Source organism: Siphateles boraxobius, unplaced genomic scaffold (genome assembly GCF_051911475.1).
Source record: "Siphateles boraxobius isolate OS27281-9 unplaced genomic scaffold, OSU_SipBor_1 9, whole genome shotgun sequence".
Lineage (NCBI taxonomy): Eukaryota > Metazoa > Chordata > Actinopteri > Cypriniformes > Leuciscidae > Siphateles > Siphateles boraxobius.
This window is the reverse complement of record NW_027509219.1, coordinates 30478004-30501006: the sequence shown is the minus strand read 5'-3', so window position 1 is coordinate 30501006 and position 23003 is coordinate 30478004. Positions and strand designations below refer to the sequence as shown.

At 38.6% G+C, this 23003-nt stretch overlaps 1 protein-coding gene across 6 annotated transcripts in view; it reads right to left on the bottom strand.

Annotated features, from left to right (window-relative positions):
* Positions 1-527: 527 nt before the first annotated feature.
* Positions 528-23003, bottom strand: part of trim33 (tripartite motif containing 33) — a 29339-nt gene continuing 6863 nt past the window's right edge. Inside the window, exons 6-21 of one of the 6 annotated variants that reach the window (XM_077223625.1) lie at positions 22802-22916; positions 13152-13298; positions 12720-12837; positions 12069-12382; positions 11566-11739; positions 10425-10634; positions 9899-10025; positions 8818-8881; positions 8489-8639; positions 6527-6617; positions 6247-6433; positions 5330-5453; positions 4920-4994; positions 2971-3123; positions 1339-1389; positions 528-1154 (exon numbers count right to left, since the gene is read on the bottom strand). In XM_077223625.1, the coding sequence (XP_077079740.1) occupies positions 936-1154; positions 1339-1389; positions 2971-3123; positions 4920-4994; positions 5330-5453; positions 6247-6433; positions 6527-6617; positions 8489-8639; positions 8818-8881; positions 9899-10025; positions 10425-10634; positions 11566-11739; positions 12069-12382; positions 12720-12837; positions 13152-13298; positions 22802-22916 (2320 nt within the window). In that variant the 3' untranslated portion in view covers positions 528-935. Of the gene's footprint in view, positions 1155-1338; positions 1390-2535; positions 3124-4919; positions 4995-5329; positions 5454-6246; positions 6618-8488; positions 8640-8817; positions 8882-9898; positions 10026-10424; positions 10635-11565; positions 11740-12068; positions 12383-12719; positions 12838-13151; positions 13299-22801; positions 22917-23003 lie in introns of those variants that run through there. The other 5 variants (XM_077223621.1, XM_077223626.1, XM_077223622.1 and 2 more) reach the window with 5 other exon arrangements.

Sequence of the window (23003 nt, the reverse complement as noted above, 5' to 3'; positions counted from 1 at the left end):
CTGACACCTTAAAAAATACATTTGGCATGAAACGGTTTAACTTTTTAGTTAAAAATCTACCTTCATAATATAGTTGAATTGTCTGAATGAATGTCAATGTGATTTTGTTTCAATCACTTGGTGAAAATACTATAGTAATTCTAGTTTGAAGAATACATTTCACAAAATGTCATTTTAAAAAGATACAAATTTTAAATTGCCTTAATTTATTCTAATAAAAAAAATGAATTTAATATTTTAAAATTCTTCCCTCAACATTTAAGACTGTAACCCTTATAAATGTAACACTGGCATTACTGTAGTTTATGTATTATTGGAATAAAAAGCAATGCTTGTTGGAAGCACTTGTGTACTTGGTTTTGCCAGGTGCCACAGACACCCATTTACTATGTTTTATAGCTTTTGAAGATTAAACTTTAAAACAATACAGAGGTCACCATTTTATTGAAAATAAAGATCAAATGTTCTCCTATTGAGGGGATTTAAACTGTAGGAATAAGAAAATACACATGCAAAGGAAGCAGGTGGACCATATATGATAAACTTTATCATACAATGGGAGGGAGAGATGAGTGTATCATTTATAAAGTATCATTCACAATAGATTTACAAATATAATAATAATAAGTCATAGTTTAAGAAAAAAAAGAATGTTATATACTAAATCAGACCAAAACAAGACTATTTAAATCTGTACAAGTGTCTTCATCGACACTCAACGATTCATTCTTCGTCCTCCGAAGACAATGACACAAAGCAAGTTTGAAAGTTCTCACGCAGTATGTACAATGGATCGTCGGGGTGGGGAACACCATGAAATAAATGAAGCATCTGAATCGCATCAGTTCCAGCGTTATCCCACCCTTCAGAGAGCAGAATAAGACTGTGCTTGAGAGGAAGACAGTTTATTTCTTGCAGACGTTTCCTCAGTTTCTTCACTTGATGTGCATCAGCTTCTCAGCATCCACTTTTAAACGTTTGCGTTTTGGTTGTACCACATCATCGTCGGAGTCCTCCGAATCCTCTTTATCGGCCTCGGGTCGTGTCTCCTTCTCCGCGACTACTGGGAACGTCTGGTCAGGAAAAATCTCCAGCAGTTTTTCCTCGAAGCGCTGACTCACAGCTTTGCCCGCTTCTGCCACTTCCGAGTCGGCCTAGGAGAGGGAGAAGAAGGGAAAGAGTGTGGAAATGTGAGGAAAGGGGAGGAGAAAGTGGGTGGAATGAACGGGTGAGGAAGAGGAGGAGAAGAGAATCACAGAAAGGGTTAAAACTCCAGTTTCGGCTGCTTTGGGTGCCAGCACTGCTGAACCCATCGGTGTGGTGTACAAAACATCTTACCTGAACATTACTCTGTTTCTCCTCATCATAAACCTGGATTATTCGAGACATCTAAAAAGGGCAACGACAGCCACAAAAAAACAAAAAAAAATACAAAAGAAAGGGGGGGGAAGACAGATTTTATACCATACACACAGTGAGGTCACAACCTCATCTGTATTTAAAAATGTCCAAGGAGCACAATTTTTGGTTTGGTCATAATGAATGCCTTTAAGTTATAAGGCATAAGCAAAGCAAAAGGGGATTTGCCTTAAAATACTCTTAAAAAAAAAACACAAGTGGCAGTTATGCTGACAGACCCAAACTAAATGCAACAGATAAATTGGAGGGAAAAATTACAGAAAATTCTAAAATAGTTAATAATAACGTGCTTCTTTGACATGAATGCCATCAAGTCTTGTGAAGACAGTAAAATGTCTCCCTCAGACAGAAATAAACATTTCAGTAACCTCTCTGAAGTATCACAATGACAGTGTGAAGTGCTACAGTTTTTAACATGGGTGTCTTGGAGGATTTGACTATAAAGTTATATTTCCCCACAACAAACACCCTATTTATGCACTTCATGTATTCTCTGGCCACTGATGAACCCAAACACTCAAACGGATCAAATCCATCCACTGTAATCACCTTAAGTGGACATGAAGGAATGTACACATCCTTTTGTGAAACAAGCCAAACAATCCCTATAAAACGTGGTGTGTAATAATCACATCTTTCATTTTATTAATGTATTGCCACTCAATTTAAAATAAACAGTGTGACTTGAGTTTTGCTTTCAATAACACAAACCTCATCAAACGGTAACATTCAAAACACACATCAGCTAAATGCTAAAAATGACATCTTAAACGACTTTCTAAGGGATATAAAACTAAATCATATCAGTTGTAAACATTACGTGATTTTAAAAGCATCACTGCCAAATAGTTTTATTTTACAGTCACTAAACACTCTACATACACACTTGACCCCATGAAATAGAAATGAGAGTTGTGGCTTTTAGTCCATGTATGTTTGCTTTAAAGTTATTAATATTACACTAGTCTACTCCAAAAAGCGGACAGAATTCACTTGCTCTCAAGAATAAGAAAGTTCCTCGTTACGACTAGCAAAACTCCCAATTAAAGCATATTGGCAAAAAGTCAAGACCCACCAGAACTTCCGGTAATACATAAACTTACACTCGTCAACTTTGCTTCATGGGGTCTTGAATGAATGTCAGAAGCCATGAACGACTGCAAAACTGACGTTAACATCATGCATTTGATTGTCATTTTCATTTTTATTGTTAAAAAAAAAAGCGCAGAACAATTATCAAATGCCTCAAACAAAATGTAATAAACATCCCTTTAACGGAGTGAAAAAGTGTGTTAGCCCTTTGACACAATAGTGCAACATCCAAAAAGAAAAAGAAAAACAGCGCCGCTGATTAATGCTCAGCTCGACTGAAACCATTCCTTTAATTGTTAGTACTGGACTGGTGAACATATGAGGAAGTAAAAGCATGCAACCGATCACATGTTCATGCTGTGTTGCTTTAGTCTGTTTCATACTCTCCAAATACTTGTTTCTTACATGCAACATCCCATCACACCCCCCACACAGGTTAAGGACATTCCCCGTACTCACCTCATTAAATTTGGCACAATTGCTAAAGACCAGGCGCACGTCGGACACAAACTCTGCAGTGCTCTTGTAATGCAGAGGATGTTTTCGCTGTAGTTTCCGCTTTACCAGGGTCAAATCCATTGGATGCTTTATTATTTTATAGTAATTGGGTACCTGGAGAGAAAGCAAGGCTTCAGCATTAAAACAATAATGTTGCAGATATGCGGCTCTCTTCCAACACCAAATAATCTACCCATCAACTCACATTTTTAGGTAGGATATTTGTATCCCAATGAAAAAGTACTATTATTAAAGCTAAAAATTAAATGAAATGAAAATATAAAAATAAAAGATCTTTTAAAATAGTAATCAATAGATACTATAATAATACATAAATAATGGGAAAGAAGGGAAATAGTTATTAAAAACAAACATTTCAAGAATATAGACAGAAAAAGGTTCCATCTAATTAAAATTTTTCCGTTTTTGCTGCTTGGATCTTCACCTAATATGTAGAATTTCTATACCCTTGTAAGGAAAGTCAATTTACTCAGCTGACATCTTAGTAGCACTCTCCAGTCATGCAAGTACAGCTCATATATATTATAAATGGGGAAAGAACCAAGTTCTGTTTGTCAATGACTACGTTTACATGCACCTTCATAATGCATTTATAATGAGATTTAGGCAATATTGCGATTAAAGTTTAAAAGTCCTGTTCTAATGGTTAGAGTCAGTTGGGTTTGAGTCTCAATACCGGCAGGAAATGACTGAGGTAACCTTGAGAAAGACACCTAAGCCCCAATCTCTCTCCGGGTGCCACAGCAACTTCGGGTGTGTCTGTCCACAGTTTGCAGTGTGTTTGTGTGTTCACTACTCCCTCCTCCTAATGTGTGTGCACTAACTTGAATGGGTTAAATGCAGAGGACAAATTCTGAGTATGGGTTACCATACTTGGCCTTCACATGTCACTTTCACGATGCTCGTAATCCTAGCAACGATAATCACAGTAAACGGGGCGTATGCTGATTTTAATCGCAATAACAGGCATGTAAACAATTTAATCACATCTATTCTACTCTGACCTAAGTGCGCATGTGGTGCGGTGTTGACAACACTGCATGACATGAATATAAATGCAGTATATTGATGGTTGAAACATTTTAGATGCATCACAAGAAAACTGACAGAGCCCCAATACCAAAGAATCACCAATCAAATCCGTGTCCGCTGGAGGAGCTTGGCCAGCAACACACACCCTATGTGAGTTCATCCTTTGTGCTGTGCATTGAGGTATGCGAATAATGGCGGTATAAATAACCACAAATCTTAGAAAATAATCAGAACAATAAAAATTGTTTCTTGTGTCATGTAAACAACCCCTTACTCTGTCTGATTATTGGAAATAATCACATTATTGGTGCACATGTAAATGTAGTCATTGCAACCATTAAATTACATTTTATATCAGGAATAAAATCTGACAACAATGACATCCTAAATTGTGTTGACTTAGAAGGCCGATTCCTATGTTGACAACAGTACAGCTCACTACGTTTTAGAACAGAACTATGGACTACAGAGAGTACAGTAGTCATGCAAGAACAAAGTGAAGTGGTATATAAGACAACATTATTACCCTTCAACCGGATGCATTATTGCATTCACTCAATAACTTAATTACGCAAGAATCATATTCCCGCTATAACAAATAACAGCAGGAAATGGCCCAGAGGCTCAATACATGTTTGAAAACAGATGAATGGAGTCACTACAGAAGTACATGTGAGCGATGCTGCTGTTTTTTGCAATAGTGTTAATGATCTAGCAGAGAGGCAGCAATTAAATACTTCAGATCATATTGAACAATGGTCCAATTACACATCTGAGCTTTGCCCTTAAAGAACACTTCATGAGAAATATCTGCTTTTATGGGAAATGAGGATATTGTGGTCTTGATGGAAACTCACCGATGCAGGAACAGGCTCTTGAAACTCCGTACCGAGTTCATGACAGAACACATGCAGCAGCACGCGCTCACATCGCTACAAAACACAAGAAGAAACTTAAAGAATCTGCAATTCTGCAAAAAACATTAACTTAGTTGGAAAAGGTTTATAGATTATATCTTAAGACCATACTGGGTCACTCAGGTTCATGTTTTAGCGAAGTAAATATTTTAGAGCCAAACAATCTCACAATATACTGTATGTATTTTATATTATATAATATAGTGTGTCATGTAAAGCATTGGGATAAATTAATGACGAGATTCCTCGTAAAAGGAACCTTACTTGGCCAATCTACCAATCCGGGGTAAAGTACTAATAGAAGATCCTTGTGTTGTGACTATTGTTGTGTTTGTTTCTCTGTGACTCACTCGTTGGTCCTCTGGACTCATTTCAGTCTCACTTTTGTCCTTCTTACTGGGTGAATCGTCATCAGAGTTGTATACCATCTCTGGATTTGTGAGACTTCTGCAGAACGTGCACATCCAATCTCCACTGCAGCAGAAGAGGGTACAAACACATGATTAACACAAAAATCAGGAATTAAAGCCATAAAATCTAAAGGGAACAGATTCACAAAGTCTTTCATCTGTTATATTACTTCTATGTCATTTACAGTAATCTATTTCTGTACTCATCTTTTTTTCCCAGGTTAGTGTAAGGCCTAACAAAATAATTAACAACACAATTAAAAAAGTTTGTCCAGACTCCACCGCACCCCTGTACATGCCAACCCATTTAAGACTAGGTTAAGGTTAAGGCTAGCCTCACTGGCACAGTTAAACTGGAATTGAGAAATTAATAAAAACAGCTTTTATTGAATTTTTTTTGTATTTTGTCACATTATGACATAATAGTGTGACACAAGCTATCCGATCAGTAAAAATGCATGAAGTGACCAAATGTAAACAGGCCCTTAGAAAATTATATAACTTGTCACTGGTGGTTCAACCCTTACTTCATAAAATTAAATATTTTATGACAACAATATGTCATGTAATACAATAATATACTATTGATGGCATCTTAATTTTAAATAAAATAAAAAAGCAAAAATAAAATAAAAGTTATGAATATAATCTGGCATTTTAAAAATAAAATACCAAACCAATAAAATGAACAACTCATTCATGATCAGAAATGGTAAAAATAAAATAAAATGAGTCATTTATGAATTGAAATCCAAATGCATTATGATTTGATGCAATCTTAAATTATATGACAAATTTTAACACAATTTAGGCCAAAAGTGTTGCATTGTCTGTGTAAATAAAGCCACATTCTTTACCTGGGAGAAGATTTGAGTGTTGGGATATGGCATGTCATGTGGAAGACTTTAGGACAGCGATCACAGCACAGCAGTTCTCCACCGTTCTGACACACTGCACACCAGTCCTCATTCGGGTCGTCTTCCTTTCCTACAGTGGTCTGGCTGTTTGCGTTAGCAGTGCTTCCCCGCTGACTTCCATTTGACCCTGTGGTGGTCCCATTGGTTAGAGGTGCGCTGAAGTTTGGGTTCGTACAAGATGAGAGTTGATCACTCTGTGGTTCAGATTTAACATTTTCACCTAGTGTTCTTAAAATGTCCTGGACTGAACCAGTGGAAACAGAGCCGACGATGGGAAGAGGGGGAGTAACGCTTCCTTCTGGGCTGCTCATCTGGTTGAGGAGAAATAAGAACAAGACATTGTGCAAAATGAAAAAAAAAAACTATCAAAGCCAGAAAGAAAAGGTTTAGCCTCTTGGGAACCAAAAGGGGGGACTTTTTTTTTTATTCCCCATCATTTTAGTTTTTGGATCATATAAAACAATTCACATATGAAACTTTTATTATTATTGTACAAAACATGAAGGTAGAAGGTGAAAATCATGCTTTTCATTCACAATTTTACATTTTTAAGATTCAACTAATTTTGATCTTAAATTTTCTCTTTGTCCTTATTACATGTACTTACTATAGTAATGCATTATTAAAAGCAACTGACCCTAAAATAAGCCCTTACCCAAAATCCTATCCACCTTATTCCTGACGAGCTTACTGCGTTTTTAATTATGGGTGGCACTTCCGGTTTGGGGAACTTCCATTCAAAAAGACTGAAACTAATCATTTCAAATCATAAAATTGCCCTACAAATAAAGCTAATCCGTCAAACTAATTTATCATCGGTCAAAATGACGGAAATCACTTTGAAATAGTATCACGCAAAGCTGAAGTAAATAATTGTATTTTATTTTATTAAGGCAACGTATGTTACATAATACAGATTACCACAGTGATATTTAAAGGTATAGCGGAGGATTTTCTTTTTCCGGGTGGGTAGCCTATACTATTGGTCCACCTAAGTGTCAATCATTCTGGTGATATGTTTACATAAGGCCGTCGTACGTGCTCGTCCCTATGTAGTGGCTTTCTGCGCATGCACACTTTCAGGTGTATTATGTGTGATGAGTTACGGTTTCAGCCATTCCTTTGAAAATGGCTGAGGGTCGAAAGAGAAAAAATGTATACGAAGTGTATGATAAGAAGAGAAAGGCCGCAGAATATAGAAACAAGACCAGAGTGATTTTGGGTGAATATTTCACACGCTTGCGTGCGCTAAAAGCACAGGTTGTGCTTCCACTGATGCCGCAGTCGCAAAGATTCTACTAGACAGGTAAAGTTTGTCATGCTATTAGGAGAAATCCATTTAAAATCACTGCTAGTAAAAGTTAATGTAAGCTATGATTAGCGATGCTAGCCCTGGCACAAGTCATGCACCGCGTAGACACGGTAAACATCTCAATTTGTCTAAAGTAGAATTATGACCAAATGGTATCACGCTGAAATATTCTACAACCTTGTGTGTTCATTTACGATAATTAAAATGCGTTCATCCTGGTATTTATTACACAAATGCAACAAGCTACTTCTCCATTGCATATCATGTCTTAAGTCCTCGGTCACTCAACACGTTTAAATTAATAGGCGTTCCCTCTCAGGAGCAAATAGAGTGTTGCGCATGTGCATTTTTAGAGGGCGGGTCTTCTCTAAAATTCGGAAAGATCGTCCGCTATACCTCTAACAGTTCGATTTTGCTTTGGAAAGATTCGCGTTTGGGGTTATTCATTGTCTGTTGAAAGTACCTTGTTGATTCTTACACTTTTAAATGTCCTTTTAATGTTCAATGCTTGAAGGGTGAGTAGAATAATGTAATGTCATTGGACACAGTTTAAAAATATATATATTGCGTCCATAGAGCTGGTCTTTAACTGATTGTTTACAGCTTAACAGAAGTTACACCCATAATTTGCGCAAAGCATCATGGGGCGTAGGAATAATGTGGATAAGTACATTCTGTTAGTCAATATTACTCAGTAGTACTTATTTGAGTAAACACACTGTAAAAAAGAACACCTTAAAATAAACTGTGCTATGTGGGGTCTCTTAACAAAAAGAAACTTTTTTGAGTCCAAGGAAGTTATATAAAATAAACAAATGGAAACATTTGGGACAAAGTAACGAGTTTAAACTGTAAGCTCAAGGTAAATACCATGCAAGCACTCCGTCTGCCATCTTTACTGCGTTCTGTTTTGATGTTTGCTCCAGAAAAGCTACACTCTTCCTCAACTCCCGGTTCCTGTTTGACTTTCACCTGGTCCACTGTTGTATTCCCCGTTCCAGGTCTACTGGCTGACCCACAACTAAACAAACAAACAAACAAAAGACATACCATAACAATTTTGCATGCAATGTCACAACAATATTCAGAAATCAAATACATAATTCTCTTTGTTCAGTTCTAAGCTACAATTAACAGCTGGTAAAAAAATAAATAATAATAATTTTAAACATGAAAGATGAAAGGACTGGAATGCTGACCTGCCCCGACTGCCCGTGCTTGACGTGCTGGACGGACGAGCTGGAGTGTGAGAATTAGATAAACCTTGTGAATGAGAGACACAGAAAGAGCATGTTAAAATTGAAAATCTTTAGAAAATTGAAAAAGGTAGCAGACATTGTTCTATCTGAGGGCAAAACATCAATCTGAATTATTTACATTTTATTAATGCATAATCTGCCTTAAAATCTCAAATAGCCACAAAATGCAAAATTAATCAGAATTTTGTAAAATTGCAATAATAAAAAAAATCAATTTAATATATGATGATGATTATTGCTGACATGACAATGAAACTTTGGACACCAATTTAAGTGTCATAAGAAATTGCATTTAATGACCTTTAGCCATTTATACACTTATAAAATAATTTAGGAGATGTATGATTTCATTTTAGGATTTGTTAAAAAAAAAAAAAAAAAAAAATGCGTGAGGTAGAATGATATGATTAATATATGAAATATTTACAATGTTTAAAACATGAGCTCATTTGGAGCAGTAAGAAAACTGCTGCAATGCACATTTTATTGCCTTTCTATTTACGCTTAATATTTCCTTTTTTGAAATAACAGTAACAACAACAATCGTGGTAATCAAATAACCATGATGTAATAATGGTGAAAAGTATATATATGCTAGCTAGAGTTGTTGGTGAGGTTGGTTGTGTGGTGGTGAGGTAATACACCATTTGGTGCACATTAACGATGGCGGGGGGGCTAATGCAGCCTTAGCCCCAGGGTTGGTGCATATGGCTGCACTGGAGTTTATGCCATACGGAACCAGAGGCACTGAGCATGCATTAATGGTGCCAGCAGAGCCAGCAAAGTCTTAGCCCCTCGGGTTGGTGCGTATGGTCGGATGAGAGTTTCAGCCATACGGTACTGAAGGCACGAAGAGTATGGCATATATAAATATTATACATATAAAATACTAATCTGCATTAATATTTCATGACATTATTTAAATGTATGCTAATCTACACTGACATTTGAATCCCAAAACAATGCGTGTCAAAAATTCATGTGAAAGGTCTATTGCAAAAATTCCCACATGCTGGAGTACCTGATGATCCTGGGGAATGTGTCGAAGGTCCCGGTGAGGGATTGGTCGGGCCAATAATAGGATATGAACTAGCAGAAATATATCGACTGAGAAGGTTATCCAGTGTGCTCGAACCGGCATCTTCAAGCTGGTGATTATAAAAACAGTCAGTTTTTTGCAACACAAGAGCTCTAAAACAATTCAGCTTTGTCTTCACTTTGGTTATGAAGCATCTGTTATATGAAGAACAATAATAACAGATCCAAGTATAGGGATTGTCTTTGTCTCATTGCCTTAAACATAATTATGTTTAGAACCTTTATTGCATTTGGGCCCAAAATTTATTACATTTAAATGCTTTATTACATTCAGGCTCAAAAGTTATTACATTTCCACACAATTATTAGATTTGTGCCCTCATGATCACACATTCTGGGGTTTGAACTTACAACATTTCAGTTACCAGGCCAGATCTGTAACCACTAAATCTCACCACAGCATCTGATCATCTCACAATCAGTCTAAGAAAATGCAATAGTAAAGTTACCTGAATAGGAGGGATTTCAGGCAGGCAGGGCAGGTTTTCAGGGTTGGTGACTGATGGTATGAGCTCTATGGGGCCGACAATTGGACTGGTGGGGCCACGGTGAATATGGGCATTGGCCATACTGGCACTGGTGGGACTGGTGGGGTTGGCAGCACTAATGTTGTGTAGCGACGCCACAGGGAAGGGGCCAGCATGCCCAGGATTAGAGTGCTATGAGGGGGGAAAAAGGGAAATGTGTTGGAAAAAGGCTAAAACTCTTTCATACAGCAGGAAAATGGCTAAAACTCTTTCATACAGCAGTTAAATTTAATTATTTATGATTGTGGAAAATGGTGTGTATACGAGTCCTAGGTGAAATGCAACAATTTACTGATTTTGTTTTCTCATGCAAAAATTTTGGAAAAATTATGAATTATGATATATATATATATGTGTGTGTGTGTGTGTGTGTGTGTGTGTGTAAATATATATATATGTATGCGTGTGTGTATATATATATATATATATATATATATATATATATATATATATATATATACACACTTTAATAAATATTTTTTTATAAGAAAATGTATATTTGCACCTTAATATTTTATTATTAATATATAATATATTCAAAAATAAGAATAATTAATTTAATACAAAAATATTATTTAAAAAATATATAAAAACATACTTAATTTATCAATTTAATATCAGTCCCACTGTCCCATATAATGGTAATATAATTGTTATTGTTTCTAACCCACAGACAAAATTTAATATGCAGCAATATATATATTTTTATAACTAAACATTGGTCACAGGCAAAGTTTCCCATCTCAGGACAGAGGATAATATTAAAAACCTGCTATTTTATTTCCTGGCTGTCTCCAGTGATTGACTGTTTTATGTCATGTGACTTACTGAAGCCTGTCACATGCTCTGTTGGTGTCAATAACAGAAATGCTCACTCTCCTTGATTACAATTATGGCTGACACTCGACCAGAACGGATCTAAAAAAGCAGGCTAGATTGAGCAGCTTAAACTAGACTTTCACTTCTTCTGTTCAAGTAGAAATCAACAACAGTGAAGAAGAAGAGAGTGACGTCTTAGCATTTGGGTTTTTGTCATGTGACCTGCTGGAGTCTCTGCACTGACCTGTCTCTGAAGTTGAGGCTGCATCATGGGATACGGCTGACCATTGAGTCGGGGTTGCGCCGAGGGCATGCGGTTCTGCGCTGATACCATGCGCATGTGTTGCGGTGGATACATGTGGGAGGAGCCATTAACCCCACCCCTCTGGAGGGCCTGCATACTAATGAGCCTCGGAGGCTGAAAAGTGAGAAAGTGGAAGAAATGAAGTCCTGGTCCTTACATGAACAAAACATACAAATCAGGAATTATCACTTTGAATGCCGATCACTTTAAAAATGTTCAATATTTATAAGAATAAACCAAATATAATTCTGCTGACATATACTCTGAACCAATCATGAGGTTAATTCAAAAACAAATTTTCCTTTCTTGGGAAAGGAAAAATTAAAGAAGAGATGTACTTCATTGGTCATCAACTTCTGCCCATAAACAATGCTGGTCCACCAGCTAGACCAGAATAAACCAGACATGCATGGAAAGCAGGAAAGATCTAATCTCTAACTTACCGGTTGCTGTATCATCTGTGGTGGACCTCCTTGTCTGGGATGCTGGGACATCTGTGAAGCGATGCGCATCTGCTGCTGAATTTGTTGCTGATGTTGTTGTTGCTGATGTTGCTGCTGTTGCTGCTGCTGCTGCTGCTGTTGGTGCTGTTGCTTCTGAGCGATTGCAGCCTGCTGCATGTGCTGCAACCTCAGCTGGGCCAGGTTGATCTGTCCTGAGTGCTTACCTGGGTGGTTGTGACTGGGAGAGATCTGCTGATTGACCATCATGCTGGGTGGAGGAGCTGTATGTGACACTTTTTCAATAACAAGATTGCCTGAACGAAAAAGGAGAGCAGGGGAAAATGCCTGTTCACACAAAGTCTGAATTTTTTGTCACTCTCTTAAAAGACAATGTTTAATTTGATAAATGATACAATGAAATAAATCTAAATTATATCAAATTAAATTAATAAAATAAATGCCCACAATGATATATTTTAGACGCAATGTGTATTTAATTTTTTTTTAATAAAATAACCATAGTATGATATTTCAGACAGTTTAATTGTAAACTCTGGTTGTGTATGTTTGTCACTGAAATTTGGACATGGTTTCTCTGTGTGAAATAAAAACAGGTTTCAGCCGCAAGTTAAGTTAAAGTTGAGTCAATACCGAGGTTAACCACATTCTTGGCCCAGAAGGTGGGGTCGCAGAAGAAGCGGACTGCTCCATTATTTTGAGGTACTGGGTCCACACGGGCCTTCATAATGAAACGCAGCTGGTATGTGATCTACAGAGTTAGGAAAAAAAGCAAAACAAAAAAGCGAATGAGGAAAGACGCAAAGGAGAGAAGAATCTATAATAGCAATGCTTTTGTCATTTAAGTTGATGTTGATATGGTATAGACATCCTTATCCTTTATCCTTAAAATGAAAGAATTGGCTTTGTTTAAAATAGTACAAGTTTCTTCTATAGTACAAGTTTCTCGACAGAACTGTTATTTTTGGAAGGTGTAAAGCCAGTAAAGATTACACATTTACAAAAATGGACCCTTAAAGAAAAGGAAACAGGTGTTTTGTGAGAGAATTAAGCGTTGTGGCTGACCAGTCTCTTGCTGTATAGAAGTGCTGTACTACTTCCATTGCTGATGGCCCAGTTGGTGAAGTTGAGCACGTGGATGATCTGCTGGGCCAGGATGCTGATGTCCCTCTGTTGGCTGAGCAGCTTTATACTCCTCTCTTTGGTCACACTCTTTATACAGTAATAGAGGGAATGAAGAGGGAAGAGAAGAATATTAAGAATGACTGAAATTAAACAAATTCTGGACTTGCTAGTGTCAAACCATAAACGTGAGAGGCTGAGGGGCAGGATAATGTGCTCACATGTAAAGTTTCCAGAACAAAAACTTGACTTGTTATACTAAAAGCCAATTCACACCACACAGACAAATGGCAACCAACACAAACAAACAAGTTGGCTGTTGGATTTAGAATTTTATGAAGAATAACTCATGTTCACACTGGCCCAACAGACACTGACAAACACTGACTGGACATGTTCAGTTGGGTGAAATCAAACCCCAATCAACGGCAACAAATACCAATGAGGTAACACACTGATCCGACAAAACCCAACCAACATGTTTGTTGGCGTTTGTCAGTGTGCTGTGAACTGGCCTTAATGCAAAACTAGATAACACACAATCAGATATAGTCAATTTTAAAATAATATCAGTTTACACATTATTTTAGAATTATTTTTAGTATTAAAAAAGTATTTTTTTTTAATTAGCTTAAGTTTTAATAATTATGTCATTTTTATTAGATGTTTTTGATCTTAAATAATTTCTATTCAGCTTTCATTTTTTTTTATTTCAATTTGTTTTAGTAATTTTACCACATTTCACATTAGTAGCCAATGCAATCTTTCTAATGTGTTTTTTTAAGTTTAAGGTTATCTACTATTTATAGTTTATTTTAATAATCGTGAATATTTTTTATAGTTTTAGTTTCCAAAAACCACACTGGTTTACACTAACTACACAATTGGTACTATGACGTGCATTTAAATGGATATCCTGTTTCTATGCGTCACATTGCACAGTGCCTTCAGCTACATTTTCCCCATCCATCTAAAATCTAAAAAGTGACAACCACTGCATCAAAGGGGGCTTTCGTACTGGAGGAACCTTTTCATAGTTCCTAGAACTATTGGTGGAAGTACCCGGATTTTGGCGTGTTCGCACTGCAGGAACTAGGAACGGTTTTAGTTCTAGGAACTCTTTTTGGAGGAACTAATTTAGCTCCTACTTCAGAGTAGGATCTAAACCAGCACTATAGGAACTATCTGTGACGTAAGTGTATGCTGATTGGCACGTGAAACACCAGCACCCTCCATTTAAAAAAAAAAGCTGTGTAAACACCAGGCTTGTGCAAAATTCAGAATTTCAGAATTGGCCTCCATTCAATTCATGGATTGGAATTTGAATTGAATTGACTCCGCCCCACAGGAAGTTGAATTTGAATTGGAATGATAGGAAGTGGAATTAAATTCATGGCAATTCGAAGAAATTCCACACAGTCACACATAGGGTGACCACCATCAAACAAACCAAATGTGGGACGATTACTAAGTTTGTGTTGGACATGTTATCAACACTAAAACATAACCTGAAACTGTTATATAATGTCCATTTAACTTAATAAAAACATTTGTATTCTGCATTTCAGCTGATAAAAATACTTTGTGATGTAATTGTGTTGTCTGGAAGGGACTAAATAACAATGTAACATAACATGTCTTTATTTTACTTTCCATTTAAATTCAACATCACTGAGCAAGGCAGCAGGCATCATGCAGATCACTATTTTTGAAACAGTTCTAAGTCCAACTAAAATCTAATAAAATAAATAATGAACAAATAAAATATAAAACAACATGATATTAGTTTATTGACAGCCTTATATATTAAGAATATATTACACCAAACACTTTCATATTTTTAGAAAGGATGTGAACTAAAACAACTACAACAGGCAATAAATTGATAAATTCTGTTGAATTAAAATTTTAATTTACCGAATTATCCATTGTTTTCTGAAAGGGAACACATGGAACGAATCACCGCTCCACATTTTGATTGACAACCTACTAGTGAGCGTGTTTACTCCTTTCTTTTCAACTATTGGATATGATTTTAAAAACGGTTGTTGTATTTGTACTTCTGACGAAGCGCTGTTACATATAGGTGAAAAACTACGGCGCAAAAAGAATAAATAAAATGCTTTCTTAAAAAGCCAAAAGAACGCATGCATATTTTCTTAATATGATAATTAAAAACAAACAGATTGATAAAAATGCGGGACATTTTCTCAATATACGACGTGGGGGACAAGGGATGAAAATGCTGTGCGGTACAACACAAAGCGTGACAGGTGCTCACCCTAGTCACACAACAGAAAGAATGTTGAATCTCACATACATTCAGCGTTAGGAAGGTTACTTTGGAAATGTAATTGCTTACTGTTATAAGTTACCCATTAAAAATGTGGTTTGGATTATTTTATTTGGATTACTTTATCAATGTAAATCAATTTCCTTTAAATTTGATTAGTAACTAATTAAATTACACATTTTACCTCAGTAATACAACTAAATACAATTACATTCATTTTGTAATTCAATAATTTCATTACAGTTAACTCACTCCTCAACCCTGCATACATTTTGTTCTAATATATAAACAAATGTCCACCTAAAATTGTTTTTTTTTTCTTCTAAAGATTTACTAAAGTAATTCTGGGAGTCATGTTCTATCTTGTTCCACAAAATTACAATTACAATAAATCAAACTTAATTATTTGTTCTGTGACTAGAGCTTTTAACATTCATTGCTGGGGGAAAGTATTTCCTGTTAATGTAATCTGTACAAGTAGTTCAAACTAATATCATTTATAGAATATGTAATGCAATCATATCTGACATATACTGTAAAGCTTCATTGTTTAACACTTCATTTAAAATATCTATATGAATTTCTTAGAATTTGTTTTGAATTGCAATTCTAGATCCTGTTTTTGACATCAATTCAAATTCAAATTCAAGAATTGAATTGTAATTTAGGAGTCATTCTCAATTCAATTCTGAATTGTGCAGAAGCCTGGTAAACGCACAGATTATAGCCTCTATATTTACTCCAGAAACTAAATAGTGATAGATGGGCCTCTTAACCTTATCATCCTAAGGAGAAAATCCAATGCAACTTTGAGGGGACCAAGCAAAACATGATTATGTATGCATTTCTGCTCAGCTAGCAACACTGGACATCAACCACACGGCATATGTCATAATACCTTTTCATATACCGTCTACTTTCTATGTATAACAGTTCTATCTAATAACGTATAAGACAGGACTGTTAGATAGATTATAAACTAACGAACACGGAGAATGCAAGCACTGTGTGCTCAGCGCCGTCAAAATAAAGGTTTGCCGCACAGTCAAAATAAAAGTCACAACAACAAGTGCGGCTTACGTCACTTCAGAGTTTCTACTGGCGGTGCGAATGCAACCAGAAAAATTTTCCTTGGGGAACCATTAGTTCTCAGGAAACCATCCTGGTGGCATGTTCCTAGAAATACCCGGTGCGAAAGCCCCTAAAGTAGTCAAGTAACCAGTTGTGTCATTGTTTGGCTCTCAAGCCAGTGGAAATGTGGGCCATTTGCAATATCTGATGTGTAGTAAAAATTACAATCTGCCTCTGCTTACCACTTGTGATTGGTTCACCAAAGTTAGACATTAACTACACTTGAGTGGCTTTACCATTAAGCCCAATTTATACTTCTGCGTCGAACTCACCCCGTAGCTACGTCGTAGCGTGCGTAGCCTACCGCATACCCTGACGTGCCTCTCTCCAAAAATGTAACAACGTGTCAATTCTATGTGGACCGGTGATTGGTCCCTCTATGAGTGTAAAACCCGAGGGGTTTTACATGCTACCTCTGCAAGTGTAATTGAAAGTATAAATGAAAACTGACGCGTAGCCTACAGTGTATGTCAGACGCAGAAGTATAAATCAGCCTTTAGAATCTCATGACTGTTGAAGACTCCCTGAAGATGTAACACGATTAAACACTGTGACATCTGCAGGGCTTGATTCATCACTGACTGGTGTGAATCGCAGTCAAAGGTGTCAATTGTGGCTAATTTGAGTTGAGCCGTGAAGCACAGAGTTGTAGGTTTCTGAAAAAACAGCACTGTCCCTTTCAGACATTCTGCACTTTCACATTTGGCCTCTCTCAAACCATCGGTCTTCAGTTTTCAAAACTGTCCTTTAACATGTGATCCTCGTCCTTCAGATGTCGATACATTGTTGAATTTTTCCTGGAGGGGTCTGTACTTCTGGCTTGCATCAATCACTTGTAAACCGGTGACCTTTTTTCTTACACTAGCAGTTTTGCTCCAATTCATACAATCAGTAAAGCTTCCCCCACAGCGATTCGCAAGGTTTATGGCATGTGCTGAGGTTCACCCAATGTGGTCGCTAGAAAATAACAATGACCTTGTTTGCACTAGCTATTAACATGCGTCTCAGGTGATCAGACCACAAATGGTCAACTGAGACAAATCACTGTTTACATCTAGAATTAACATGCAGCTCCAAAGCATCTGCTGCAAGCATTTGTGAGCAGATTTTGCATTTCAATACATGGATCACTTACTACATGTTAAATATTAGGGGTATGTGGGTATTGTATATAATTTAAGTGGGTACATGCTATAATTCGAGAAATTCCTGCAAACATTTATTCACTTTAGCATTTAGGTTGTATGAGTGAATGAATCCACACAGATTATAAGATCAAACCACTAATTTTAAAACTTTCTGCAAGACGTAATTTCACAAATAGCGTGAGAGATTCAGTGGTGCAGCGTCATCTCTCTCTCAAAATGAGCTTAACATCACCACATTGCATCTGCACAAGTCAAGCATCAAGCGCACTGCAGGCGGCGATAGACTCTCGCGTTTCGGGAGGCATTGTGCATTACATGTAGTGAATGTGCCCAGAACTCAGTGCCCAGAAACACTACACAATGCATGTCCCACGGTTTCTGTAAAAACTAAACCTACACACATTCAGTCAGCTCAAGCCGACTGTGTTTTTCTGTGCAGTAAATGTGCCCGCTGTCCCGTGCCCACATTCTCTCAGAAATGTTGAACCCCGTGGGGTTTGTCCCGCTCGCTCAATCTCCGCAAACTGCCATAGGGAAATTGGGCGCGGCCAGCGATTCATGTTGATTGTGCATTACATGTAGTGAATGTTCCCACATCTCAGTGCCCACAAACACTACATAATGCATGTCTCACGGTTTCTGTGAAAACGAAACCAACACACACATTCAGTCAGCTCAGGCCAACGGTGTTTTCAGTGCAGTAAATGTCCCTCTTCCCTGCGCCCACATTCTCTCACAGACATGTTGAATCCCACGGGGTTTTGTCCCGCTCGCTCTCTCTCCGCAAACTGCCATAGAGAAATCGAGCGCGGCCAGGCGCGCCCCCCGCCTCAGACGCTGCAAACACAGCGTTTATGTTACAGCACACTGGAGCTCTCCGGTCGCCACTATGTTGTGGCCAGATCTCATTCTACCTTTAGCTATTCATGCATGTGCAAAGCTTCCCGGGGTATCAAAATGAAGGACGCTAATTTCCAAATACAAATAGAGTCACGTCACAGGCGATTATTGAGATTTGCCTTCGAGGGCCAGGCATATCAATACACAGTCCTGCCGTTCGGCCTGTCCCTGGCCCCCCGTACATTTATGATCTGCATGGACGCGGCACTCGCACCCCTGAAACTTCGGGTTATGCGAGTATTGAACTACTTGGACAATTGGCTAATTCTAGCTCTATCACACTCAGAGCTCATAGAACACAGGACCATATTACTCGAGCACCTCGAGAATGTAGGTCTCACAGTCAATTGGGTCTATGACAGCGCGACTGTCAACCAGAGCGCAGACTGAACATTCAGCGCATCACAAAATCCTTCCGCTGCGACACTATAGTCCCGCTCCGAAGGTTTCAGAAAATGCTGGGACTCATGGCCTCAGCATCTTCAGTACTCCAGTTGGATCTGCTTCGCATGCGCCCGCTGCAGTTGTTGCTAAAGGCGCGAATACCACCTCAAGCGTAGGCCTCCGGTCTGTTTCGCCTCAAGGTCGATCAGAAATGTGTCTCAGCTCTGAAACCTTGGAGAGCGATCGACTGATATCAGTCAGGTGTAAACCTGGGGACTTCCTCGAGTGAGAAGGTGGTGTCCACGGACGACTCCACCTCGGGATGGGGAGTGCTGCTCGAGGGCAGACCGTTCTTTGGCCAGTGGTCAGAACGGGAGAAGCTTCTACACTTAAACTGTCTGGAAATGATGGCAGTCGACAACGTGCTGAGGCGCTTTTGTCCCCAGATAAAGGGTCACAACGTCCAGGTCAGTTTGAAAAACATGTCAGTGGTGGCCTATATGAATCGCCAGGGTGGCGTCAGGTCCAGAAACCTTTGCAGGCTGACGGAACGCCTCGTGGTCTGTGCTCAGCACAATCTGCTCTTATTGAAAGCAGCACATGTGCCTGGTCACCTGAATTTGGGACCAGACAGACTGTCCAGAAACAATGTTCCAGCAGGAGAATGGTCTCTGCACCCGCAGACGGTCCTACTGCTGTGGGAGACATTCGGCAGAGTGCGGGTAGACCTGTTTGCTTCCCAAGAAAACGCTCACTGTCCGAAATCTTTCTCCAAGAGCAGGGATGCACTGGCCCACGTCTGGCCCCGCTGCCCACTCTATGCTTTTTCCCTGTCTCGCTCCTGCCGCCGGTATTGGAATGAATCTGGGAAAAACTGATGCTCAGTGCCGCTTGTGGCTCCGCTCTGGAAAAACCAGGCTTGGTTCCCAGTTCTGATGCAGCTGACCAGCACTGCCCCATGGCCAATATCGGTGAGGAAAGACCTCTTCTCTCAGACCAAAGGCTCGATTTGGCATCCTCGCCCGGAGTTGTGGTCCCTGCATGCATGGGCCATCAACGGGTACCCGCTAACCTCCCGGAGGGAGTGTTTAAGCACGATCACGCAGGCTAGAGCCCCGTCTACTAGACGACTCTATTCCTCAAAATGGTCTGTGTTTTCTGGCTGGTGTAAAGCTCAAGGTTTTTCACCCCTAGGCTGTTGAAGTTCTCTTCTTCTTTCAAGAGCTACTGGATAAGGGCAGAACCCCATCTACGCTCGAGGTTTATGTGGCGGCCATAGCTGCGTTTACTACACCAGCGTCTGGCCACTCAGTGGGGAAGAACGATCTGGTCATTCGCTTCATTAGGGGGGCTAAGAGGCTGAATCCTCCCAGATCCCCTTCATTCCCCATGTGGGACCTTTCTACGGTTTTGGAAGCCATGAAAGGTGCCCCGTTCGAGCCGATCCATTTGTCAGACATGAAGCATCTGTCTTTCAAAACGGTGTTTCTTATGGCTCTCGCTTCAGTGAAGCGCATATGGGATTTACAAGCGCTCTCAGTGAGCGCAATGTGTAGGGTATTTGGGCAAAATGACTCGAAGGTCATACTCAAACCAAGACACGGATACGTGCCTAAATCCCTCAACACACCGTTCAGGGCTCAGGTTATTTCCCTGTCTGCCCCTCCGGTTTACAACGAGGAGAAGGACGCAAGCTTCTTTTGCCCTGTCAGGGCATTAAGAGCTTATGTGTCCCGCTCGTCTCTTTTCAGACAGACTGAGCAGCTCTTTGTTTTGTTCAGCGGACGTTCTAAGGGACTAACCGCATCATAACAGAGCCTATCCAGGTGGATAGTCGATGCCATAGCGCTGGCCTACTCTTCCAAAGACCTGCAGTGTTCTTTAGGTGTCAGAGCGCACTCCACAAGAGGCGTGGCCTCGTCCAACAAAAACACAACAACAATAAGTAAGCAAACATTTAGGTGAGATAAATGTAAATTTGTTTTTTAAAGTGTCTAAAAAATGCCCCTCTCCCCATAGGAATCACCTAAAAGGGAAAGAATTTCCCCCCCATTTTCCTAAACTAAATTCAGGCCCTTAATATACCCACATATACTTTTTACTCTCAGAACAAACATGACACTCATATTCTAGCTGAGCAGTTGTCTTAACTGAGCTTTGGATCTACGAGCTTCACATCTTCGCATATACATTAAAGGGGTCATATGATGCGATTTTTTGTTTTACTTTTTCTTTAGTGTTATGTAGCTGTTTGTGCATGTATAATATCTGCAGAGATACAAAGCTCAAAATCTCAAACCCAAAGAGATCTTCTTTTTAAAAGTTAAGGCTCAGCCACACCTTCCTAAAACGCTTTTTTCAAACAAGCCCCCACAAATCTATCAAAAAAGTATTTGGGGGCAGAGTTTCATAACACTGCCCAAATGTATACGCAAAGAAAGGCGGCGTATCTTTTATTCACGATGTATTATTGTTGCAGCCAGCACCGCCATGTTGTAGAGACGCTTTGTTTTTAATTTGTTTGGCCTTCCAAAAGAGGACACAATTAGAAAACAGTGGTTAAGATTTATTTACAACACTGTTCCAGAACAGTACAACCAAAATATTCACCTGTGTGCTACGCATTTTTTGGAGGACTGTTTCCAGAACCTGGGAGAGTACAAGGCTATGCTCAAAGGCTGATTCTAAAAAGTGGAGCAATTCCTTCTTTGCAAGTACATTCTGGCGCTTTTGACTCACAGCCTGTATGTTTTTTTTTCATTTTTTACGAATTTACTACTGACTATTCAAACTAGAGTTTTGAGCAGCGCTTCTAGTTTCTACAATCACAAATGCAAACATGGTTTTATGTTTACATAGTGCTCTCACCCTGGTAGCGTGGCGTGATGCGTAAAAATACAGTATAAGTCATTATAATCAGTAATTATATCCTCAATGAAATAAAACCATACCAATCTGATAAGTTCTGGTCCAGTCGCGCTGGCAAAGTTGATTGATCAGCTTGGTCATCTGCATTTTCCAGATCAGATTCGGGCTCGAATTGATAAGGTAGTAACGACATTATCACCTGTCATTATTGCTTTGGGAGCTAATGTTCCAAATATGGTAAGGAGCGGGACATTTCCACCACACCATTAATGTATTTAGGCCAATCAGAGCACACCGCGCTTTTCAGAAAGATGAGCTTTGTGTAAATCTACACGTTTCAGAAAGGCGGGCATAGAGGGGCAACAATAATGTACAGTATGGGTAAAATATGTACTTTTTTAAACCTGAAACCGCGTAAACACATTGCATTAAACCAAATACACGAAATAATTTTTTTTAGAACCGTCATATGACCCCTTTAAATAATTTAGCAGATGCTTTCATCTAAATTGAATTGTCTGTGCTGCTGCATGTTGAAATCAAGGGCTTTTTTTTCTTTTAAAGCCATAACCCTGGAGTTTTATTGTAAAGTTTGATGGACAGGTCTGTCTTTGTCATTTGATCCAGTTCACAAGTACATTATGATGAGATGGCACCAGTTTACACTGCTTATAACATAAATGCACAGTATTCCTTCTGTCAATGATGCTTGATGGATTATGTCTGCAGATATAAGTCATAGAATTGGCCACTCAGTTATTTGTTAAGATCACCTCTGCTGTCCTTACCAACATCTTTTAATTGGAATTTCAGACTTGTTTCCTTAGGAAATCAAATAGTTTTTCCTTTATTGATGCCTGTACGCTTACCTCCAGCTGCTGCAGTAGAGATTTGCCCTTCTTGTTGATTTCATTGATGAGAGTAAAGACTGCTATCTTTATCTCATGTTCCACCTTCTTATGAGTCTCGGCAACTTCTTTGATTCTAAAAGGGAAAAAGGGAATAAAAGACATTAAAAAGTCGCAGTAGTTCATTAAACAATAATACAATACAATTCTGACAAAGATTCAA